Source organism: Podarcis melisellensis, assembly GCF_964234715.1.
Source record: "Podarcis melisellensis genome assembly, chromosome: 1".
Lineage (NCBI taxonomy): Eukaryota > Metazoa > Chordata > Lepidosauria > Squamata > Lacertidae > Podarcis > Podarcis melisellensis.
Window position 1 is genome coordinate 134207623 of NC_138528.1, and position 10064 is coordinate 134217686.

The 10064-nt window shown below is 39.6% G+C and overlaps 1 protein-coding gene and 1 pseudogene across 3 annotated transcripts in view; both read right to left on the reverse strand.

Annotated features, from left to right (window-relative positions):
- CPS1 (carbamoyl-phosphate synthase 1) overlaps positions 1-9848 on the reverse strand; it is a 161824-nt gene extending 151976 nt beyond the window's left edge. For both annotated transcript variants that reach the window (XM_081903146.1, XM_081903145.1), the window contains exon 1: positions 9739-9848. In XM_081903146.1, the coding sequence (XP_081759272.1) occupies positions 9739-9809 (71 nt within the window). In that variant the 5' untranslated portion in view covers positions 9810-9848. The remainder of the gene's footprint in view (positions 1-9738) is intronic.
- On the reverse strand, positions 8754-9236 carry LOC309378552 (anaphase-promoting complex subunit CDC26 pseudogene; annotated as a pseudogene). The gene has a single exon. The product of its transcript is annotated as an anaphase-promoting complex subunit CDC26 pseudogene (transcript).
- Positions 9849-10064: the final 216 nt, after the last annotated feature.

A 10064-nucleotide genomic window follows, 5' to 3' on the forward strand; every position in this document is an offset into this window, starting at 1 on the left:
GTGGATTACAAAATTTTTGCAGATATTTTAGCTAAAAGATTTAAAAAAGTACTAGCAGAAGAGATACATAAAGATCAAGCAGGCTTTTTCCCGGGCAGACACTTGTCTGATAATACGAGAAACATAATTAATATTTTAGAAAAACTACAAGTGAATATTAATACCAAAATAGTTTTGATTTTTGTAGATGCGGAGAAAGCTTTCGACAATATTTCTTGGAGCTTCATGAAGAAGAACCTACAGGGGATGGGGGTTGGTCAAGGTTTTGGAAATGGTATAGGTGCAATATATTCAGAACAAAAGGCTAAATTAATTGTCAAGAATGTAGTGACAGAGGAATTTAAGATAGAGAAAGGAACACGACAAGGTTGCCCAATTTCCCCACTGCTTTTTATATTGGTCCTGGAGGTTTTTTTAAATATGATTAGAAGGGACCAATTGGTTAAAAGAATACAAGTCGGAGCCAAACAGTACAAATTGAAAGCATTTGCTGATGATCTAGTATTGACATTACAGGAGCCAGAATCTAGTACTAAAAGAGTATTGGATCTGATTCAAGAATTTGGTCAGGTCGCAGGATTTAAGTTGAACAAGTTAAAAACTAAGGTTCTAGAGAAAAATCTAACAGAGATTGAGAGAGAGAGGTTTCAGAAGGAGACAGGATTAACATTGGTTAAGAAAGTGAAATACCTGGGGGTTAATATGACTGGCAAGAATGTGAATTTATTCAAAGATAACTATGAAAAATGTTGGATGGAAGTGAAAAAGGACCTAGAAATATGGTCAAATCTGAAGCTTTCATTGCTAGGCCGTATCGCTGTGATAAAAATGAATGTATTGCCAAGAATGTTGTTTTTGCAAATTTTGGATAAAATGGACTGTTTCAAGAAGTGGCAGAGAGATATTTCTAGATTCATCTGGCAGGGCACGAAGCCCAGAATAAAATTTAAAATACTAACGGATGCAAAGGAAAGAAGTGGATTTGCCCTGCCAGACCTTAAACTTTATTATGAATCAGCCGCATTTTGCTGGCTGAGAGAATGGCTGCTTCTTGAAAACACAGACATTTTGGACTTAGAAGGCTTCAACAATGTATTTGAGTGGCATGCATATCTGTGGTATGACAAGGTCAAAGCACATAAAGCATTTAAAAACCATATTGTCAGGAAAGCATTGTTTAATGTCTGGACAAGACCTACTTGAAAATAAAACCCCAAGGTGGTTGTCACCGATGGAAGCGAAGGCTCAGAAAAAGCTCAATATGGAGGCCAAATGGCCGAAATATTGGGAAATTCTGGAACAAGAGGGAGATAAATTGAAATTGCAGAGCTTTGAAAAACTAAAAGTGCGAGATTGGCTTCCTTATTATCAAATAAGGGAGGCATACAATCTAGAGAAGAAAATTGGCTTCCAGGTGGAAAAATCAAAATTGGAAACAGAACTGTTAGATCCCAAAACTAAGATTCTGTTAAGAATGTATAACTTGCTGTTGAAATGGAACACTCAGGATGAAATGGTGAAATCTGCTATGATTAAATGGGCACAAGATGTTGGACATAACATTATGTTGGCTGACTGGGAACAGTTATGGACCACAGGTATGAAGTTTACGGCATGTAATGCCTTAAGAGAGAATATTATGAAAATGATATACAGGTGGTACATGACACCAGCCAAGCTTGCAAAAATATATCACTTGCCCGATAACAAATGTTGGAAATGTAAAGAAAATGAAGGTACATTCTTTCACCTTTGGTGGACGTGCCCAAGGATTAAGGCTTTCTGGGAGATGATCTATAATGACATGAAAAAGGTATTTAAATATACCTTTCTGAAGAAACCAGAGGCCTTTCTCCTGGGCATGGTCGGCCAATTGGTGCCAAAGAGGGACAGAACCTTTTTTATGTATGCTACAGCAGCAGCAAGAATACTCATCGCAAAGTATTGGAAGACACAAGATTTACCCACCAAGGAAGAATGGCAGATGAAGGTAATGGACTATATGGAACTGGCGGAAATGACTGGCAGAATCCGAGACCAGGGAGAAGAATCGGTAGAAGAAGGCTGGAAGAAATTTAAAGACTATCTACAGAAACATTGTAGAATTAAGGAATGTTAGAAGGATGCTGGAATGAAGTTACATGGTTTTAGAAGTAATGTTATAAAGGAGCATGTAAAAATGGGTTGTCAACAGTTGAGAATGTAAAGGTACAATATATTAAGATAAATGACTAAGATAAAAACAAAGATGGAAAGGATTTGCTGAATTAACTAATTGAACTAGAATACAAAAAAGGGAGGTGTGAGAAGGTCAAGGAAACAAGTAAATGAAAGATAAGTTATGGAAAAATTGATTTGTTTTTAAATGTTTTTATTTTTCAGTTTTTTGTAATTTTTTGTTTTATTATCTTTTTCTTACTTTTGTAACTTTTTGAAATTTTAATAAATATTACTTTAAAAAAAAGAGAACTATCCATAAGAACATCGAAATGCGAAATACAGCCCAGAACCCTTTCTGATCATAGCCCAATTGTGTTGGAAATAAAATGTAAATCATCTGGGCCATACAGGTGGAGAATGAATGAATACCTATTCGAAAATGAGGAGATAATTGAGAAGGCTAAAAGTACCCTGAAAGATTACTTTGATTTAAATCTAAATAAAGAAACAAAAAATGATATAGTTTGGGACGCCAGTAAGGCGGTTTTAAGAGGATTCTTATTTCAGCAAAATAGTTATAGAAGGAAACTAAGAGAATTAAAGAAAGAAGAAATTATTAACCAATTAAAAGAGTGTGAGAAAAAATTAATAATAAACCCCAGGGATGAAAGGATTAAACAAATCTCTAAAATGTTGCAAACACAATATTCAACATTAATAAGTCAAGACGTAGTATGGAGAATCAAATTAATGAAGCAAAAATATTTTGAATCTGCAAATAAAACGGGGGGACTACTGGCGTGGCAATTAAGAAAAAGGAAAAAACAAAATGTGATCAACAAAATAAAATCAGAAGAGCAAATAGTAGAAGATCCCAATGAGATAAAGGGAAAGTTTCTTCAATTCTATGAAAATCTGTATAAAAAGGAAGATGAAAATATAGCTGAAATAGAAAAATATCTGGAAAGAAATGGAGGAGAACACCTGATGGATGAAGAAAAAATTCAATTAAACAAACTAATAACAGCAGACGAGATCAAGGAGGCAATTAAGAAGATGAAACCGGGAAAAGCACCAGGTCCAGATGGTTTGTCATCAAAGTACTACAAGGTTTTAGAGCAGTATCTGGTCCTGATACTATGTGATGTAATGAACAATATTTTACGAGGAGAGAGGATACCTGATTCCTGAAAAGAGACACACATTACATTAATACCTAATGTAGACTCCGACAAATTGGATATAAGAAATTATAGACTGATATCACTTCTTAATAACGACTATAAAATCTTCGCAGAAATAATGGCGAATAGACTTAAGAAATACTTAATAATTTTTTTAAAAAGATATTTATTAAAGTTTCAAAGAAGGTTACAAAAAAAGGTTACAAAATAGGAAAGAAAAGAAAAGAAAAAAGAAGAAAAGAAAAATTCAAAAATACAGAGAAAAATACAAAATACAAAAAAATAAAAAACAGTTAAAAACAAATCAATCTTTTCATGTCTTATATTTCATTTGCTTGTTTCCCTGACCTCCTCACACCTCCCTTTTTTTGTATTTCAGTTCAGTTAGTTAATTCAGCAAATGCTTTCCCTCCTTGTTTTTATCTTAATCCTTTACCTTAATGTATTATAATTTTACATTCTCACCTAATAACAATCCATTTTTACATACTCCTTTATAACATTGCTGCCAAAAACACTTAACTTCATTCCGACATCATTCTAACATTCATTAATTTTGCAGTATTTATCTAAGTAGTCTTTAGATTTCTTCCAATCTTCTTCCACCAACTCTTCTCCCTGGTCTCGGATTCTGCCAGTCATTTCCACCAGTTCCATATAGTCCATAACCTTCATCTGCCATTCTTTCAGGGTGGGTAGAGCTTGTGTCTTCCAATACTTTGCGATGAGTATTCTTGCTGCTGTTGTGGCATGCATAAAAAAAGTTCTATCCTTCTTTAACACCGATTGGCCGACCATGCCCAGGAGAAAGGCCTCTGGTTTCTTCAGGAAGGTATATTTAAATACCTTTTTCATTTCATTATATATCATCTCCCAGAAAGCCTTAATCTTTGGGCACGTCCACCAAAGGTGAAAGAATGTACCTTCATTTTCTTTATATTTCCAACATTTGTTATCGGGCAAATGGTAATTTTTTGCAAGCTTGACTGGTGTCATGTACCACCTGTATATCATTTTCATAATATTTTCTCTTAAGGCATTGCATGCCGTAAATTTCATACCTGTGGTCCATAACTGTTCCCAGTCAGCCAACATAACGTTATGTCCAACATCTTGTGCCCATTTTATCAAATCAGATTTCACCGTTTCATCCTGAGTATTCCATTTCAACATCAAGTTACACATTCTTGATAGTATCTTAGTTTTGGGATCTAACAGTTCTGTTTCCAATTTTGATTTTTCCACCTGGAAGCCAATTTTCTTCTCTAGATTGTATGCCTCCCTTATTTGATAATAATGAAGCCAATCTCGCACTTTGTCTTTTAGTTTTTCAAAACTCTGCAATTTCAATTTATCTCCTTCTTGTTTCAAAATCTCCCAATATTTCGGCCATTTGGCCAGAAATACTTAATAAAATCTATCCATAAAGATCAAGCCGGATTCCTCCCTAACAGGCAATTAAAAGGTAACGTAAGGCACATAATAAATATTATTGAATATTTGGAATTCATGAATGACATCCCCGTGGCATTAATTTTCATTGATGCCGAAAAGGCTTTTGACAATGTATCCTGGTGGTTTTTATTAAAATGTATGGAGAGGGTAGGGATAGAGGGCCCATTCATGGAAGGCATAAAAGAGATCTACTCAAGCCAAAGGGCTAAACTAATTATTAACAATAATCTAACTAATTCGTTTGTGATTTTGAAGGGTACAAGACAGGGGTGCCCTTTGTCCCCTCTTTTATTTATTATGGTGCTAGAAGTAATTACAAATAAAATAAGGAAAACACCAGAAATAAGAGGAATCAGAATTGGAACAAAAGAGTATAAATTAAAGGCCTACGCCGATGACTTAGTAATATTGCTAGAAGATCCAGTAAAAGGTATCAGTAAAGTCCTAGAGCTATTAGAAGAATTTGGAAAATTATCCGGCTTTAAGTTAAATAAATTTAAAACCAAGATGCTGACAAAGAACCTGGCCGAAGAAGCAAGAAGCCAGCTAGAGTTGATAACAGGAATCAAGCTGGTGAAAAAGGTGAAATATTTGGGTATTTGGATCTCCACGAAAAACATAAACCTAGTAGAAGATAATTATATTAATGCCTGGAGAGAGATAAAAAAAAATTAGATACCTGGAGTAGGATAAAACTTTCCTGGTCAGGAAGAATGGCTGCAATTAAGATGAGTATTCTCCCAAGACTGCTGTTTTTATTCCAGAACATCCCGGTGATTAGAGGTACGACAATGTTTAAAGATTGGCAGAAAACCCTTTCCAGATTTATTTGGCAGGGTAAAAGAGCAAGAATTAAATTCAAATTACTTACAGATCGAAGGGATAGAGGAGGGTTCGCTGTCCTGAACTTGAAACTATATTATGAGTACTCGTGCTTGTGTTGGGTCAAAGAATGGATCATCTTGAAAAACACAGATTTGTTAGATTTAGAGGGATTCAACACCAGATTCGGTTGGCACGCATATCTGTGGCACAATAAAGAGAAGGTACACAAAGGCTTCTCTAACCATATCATCAGAGGAGCGTTGCTTGAGGTATGGGACAGAAATAAAAGACTTATAGAAAAAGATACCCCCTGGTGGCTATCACCAATTGACATTTTAACAATAAAAAAACTAAACATGGAAAGTGAAAGATGGACTTATGAAGACCTCCTGGTAAGATCAGATAAAGGATGGAAAATCAGAACATATGAAGAGTTAAAGGATAAATTGGCAGGATGGCTACAATTTCACCAAATTAATGCCTTATGGAACGAACATAAAAAAACTGGGATGAATGAGGAAAAAGTCCAGATACCAGGTGGAAATATTGGAAGGTAACTCCAAACTCTTATCCAAAATGTATAACCACTTATTAGATTGGGATACGAAGGACGAAGAGATAAAGGAAGTTATGGTCGAATGGGCTATAGATCTTTGATACAATCTAGAATATGACAGGTGGTACATCACCCCTGTGAAATTGGAAAAAATGTATAAGACCGGAGACAAGACATGCTGGAAATGCAAAACCAAAGAGTGTAACTTCCACCATATGTGGTGGACTTGTGAAGAAGTTAAAAGGTTTTGGGGAATTTTTTATGATGAATTAAAAAAAATATTGAAATATACCTTCCTCAAAAAACCCGAAGCCTTCCTCCTGGGAATGGTCAGAGAGGAGATCAAGAAGGAAGACCAAACAATGTTCCAATATGCAACGGTAGCCGCCAGGATATTGCTAGCGCAAAATTGGAAAACACCTAATATCCCAACTGTTAGAGAATAGCAAATTAAATTATGCGAGTATATAGAATTAGCCAAGTTGACACAAAAAATCAGGCATCAAAAAGTGTAAAATTTATTAACGATTGGAACAAATTCATAATATACATAGAAGCAAATTTAGGAAATATTAAAATCACAGTAGGTCTAACTTAAAGCCTGCGATGTGTTGATGTTGTAAAATTACACTGCAGAAAGATATTGTGGTTTTATAGCCCAAAACTGAGATGGAGGGAAGTCAATCATTGTTATGTCATGAATTGATGTTGGTTTGTTTTGCATTTGTCTTTTCTCATTGTATGTGCTGTTTTGTTTTGTTTTTTTCTCTTTTTTTCTTTTTGACCGTTTGTATGTTTTTGGTTTATTTACTTTTTATGGTTTTGTTTTAAAAAGAACTCAATAAAAAAATATGTTTATTTTTTTTAAAAAAAAGGAATTTCCAACAGAAGTCCAAGGGCCAATTGGAATGTTCCGGCTGCGGAGGCAACCATTCCCGTGCCAAGTGTTGATTCAGAGACGCCATCTGTCGGAAGTGTTTCAGAAAGGGCCACATCGCTAAGGTCAGACTCGGTGTTACTTCTGGTGGCCTAACATGGACGATGCCATCACTGCCTGGGTGTCCGCCTGTCAAGCATGCCAAGAATTGAGGCCTGCACCACCAGCAGCTAAGGGACACACCTGGGAGACGCCCAAGACACCCTGGTCGAGGGTGCACATCAATCTGGCCGGCCCCTTTCACGGCCGGACCTTTATGGTAGTGGTGGACGCCTATTCCAAATGGCTGGAGGTGGCCTTGATGCCCTCCACCACTACCGAGGCCGTCATCCGGGTGCTGCGAGGCCTCTTTGCGACGCATGGGTGTCCTGATGTCCTTGTCTCCGACAACGGACCGCAGTTCACATCAGGCACTTTTGAGCGGTATCTTTTGGGACTGGGCATCCGCCATGCCCTAACGGCACCCTTTCATCCATCCAGCAACGGGCAAGCGGAGAGAATGGTGCGCTCGGCAAAAGAGGCACTGGCGCGCCTGGACCGGGGGACTGGCACGAGCGGGTCGCCGAATACTTGTTCGTGCAACACATCACCCCTCATGTGGCCACAGGGCGGAGTCCTGCTGAACTGCTTATAGGCCACCGCCTCAGGTCCCCGCTCGACAGGCTTCACCCGGACTTTGCCATGGCTGTGCTAACGCGCCAAGGTCATTTGTTCCAGGAAACCAGGTCTTTGCCCGGAAGTTTGTGGGAGACATTCCTTGGGTGCCAGCCACAGTAGTGGGAATCACTGGACTTCGCTCATACCTGGTGGCACTCGAAGACAGACGCTTGTGGCGCCGGCACATAGATTAGCTTAGGCGCAGGGTTGGGGACTTAGACACTACCATGGTGCCCCCAGCTGCGCTCGTGGCTCCAGAACAGACACTTACAGATGGTGAGGCTCCACCTACACCTCTCTCGCAAACTGCGGGCGTGGAGCCGAACCAAGTCACTTCAGAGGGTCTGCCAGACTTCCCACAGACTCAGACCACTGCTGTGCCTGACATTCTGCCAACTCCACTTGCGGAGGTTCCACCCACAGCAACGGATCCAGGGGACTTGGTTTCAACACCACCTAGGGTCGCGCCACAGCCTCAGCAAGAATTGGGTGGTCCCCTGGACTTGGGTACCGGTCCCCTGCGGTCTGGCAGAGTTTCCAAGTGCCCAACTTATTTAAAGGACTATGTTGTTGGACATGTAACACTGTTGGTCTAAGTATGTGGAAGTATGTGAAATGTAACCGATATGCTTTTGTGCCTATTTGAACCATTACGTGTAGTGCTGTATATAAGGAAACCATTACAATTGTAACTAATGCCTTACCTCGGTGGGGAGGGGTGTTATGTACTGAAGTTCTAACCCTGGGCCAGCAGGGGGATACTGTAGATAGTTATGCAAATAAGGGATCAAAAGTGACGTTCAGTGATTGGATAGTTTTAGAAAGTTGTTACAGTTACGTTGTACTGGAGCTCTATATAAGCAGGCTGACTGAACCCTTCAGTTCTGTTCTGCCCTGTGAATAGACAAGAGCTGTTTGAAGAATCGCTGTGTCATCTGATATGTTACCCACAATTTAACAAAGGCAGAGATCCCATCTTTGCAGGGAAAGCAAGACTTGCTCTGCTTGAAGGAGGAATTCCATTTCTAGAGGAGAGCAGCTCAGTCTCTTCTGCTATTTCTAAACAGTTTGTTGGGCTCATGAAACAAATTCCTGCTTTCTTCCAAAGCTCCCAGGTACCAGGCACTACCACTGTCCACTCTTTGGGCTCTAGAACTCAAAGTTCCCAAACTGAGATAAACAATTGTTCGGTTTGGGCTGGGGTTTGTAGCCAATCCGGTCATGTATCATCTGCTCCCGGCTCTTGTGATCAGTGCTGAGTCCCAGCGCACCCTCACTATCACTGGCTCCCACCACATCCACCTCCTATGACTCTCAAGTTCCTTGTGGGCGCTGTCAAACTCCTTGATGTCATCCAGCTTCAGTTCAAGCTGCGTCAGTTTCCGCCACAGCATCTTGCAAGCATACCTTTCACCTGCGGCTCTCGCGCACGTGCACCGGGTCCTGAGTTGAGGGAGCAAGGGCACCCAGAAGCGGGTCCTCCGCCCTCTGCCACCGAAAGCCCCACAGAGCAGTGTCTGGCGCCAGACATTGCTCTGTGGGGCTTTCGGCATGGCGCCTCCTCCTCTGAGGAGACCCAAGGAGACTCCCAAGTTGGTGGAGGGTGGCGGACCTGCTGCTGGGTGCCCCTGCTGGGCAGCATGTGGCGCATGGCGCCACTCAACCAAATGGGAAAGATGCCTCTGCTGTCTTTTACTGCTGCTGTATGTACATGAATCTGACCTTTGAAGTGTTTGTAAGTAAACCATTTTTAACTTACCAAACATGTGGTTTCTTTCTCTGCTAAGAGAAGAGGGGAACTTGGAAGCAACTTAGAAGGGCATATTTTAAAGATCTACCTTTAAAATATGGGCGACCAACAGCTTGTTCCATTGAATAATGGTGGGTTTTTATTTTATTATCATGGCAATATGGAAGTAGATTCCTAGATATAATAAATAGGTTTTAAAAAATCTCCCCCTTACCCAGCCAGGCCGGTATTGAATACAACTTCCCCAGCTGTAGAGGATGGATGACCAAAAGAGTAGCCCGTCATCTTGGTTCCATCTTCCAGCACTAAGTTGGCTGTCTGTGCCTAGAAAAAAAATATCAATGAAACTCTTCATTTATATTTCCTTCTACATAATGCCACCCTAGACCAACAATTTCCAGCCCCGAAATGCCTTCCTTCTACCTTTAAAACGCCCATCATCTGTACATTTATCGGAATGAAAGGCTGTTCCTGTACTTACCCTGGTAATAGGGATAAAGTGATAGGTAAGATTCTCCTACAGTAGACCAAAGATTATTC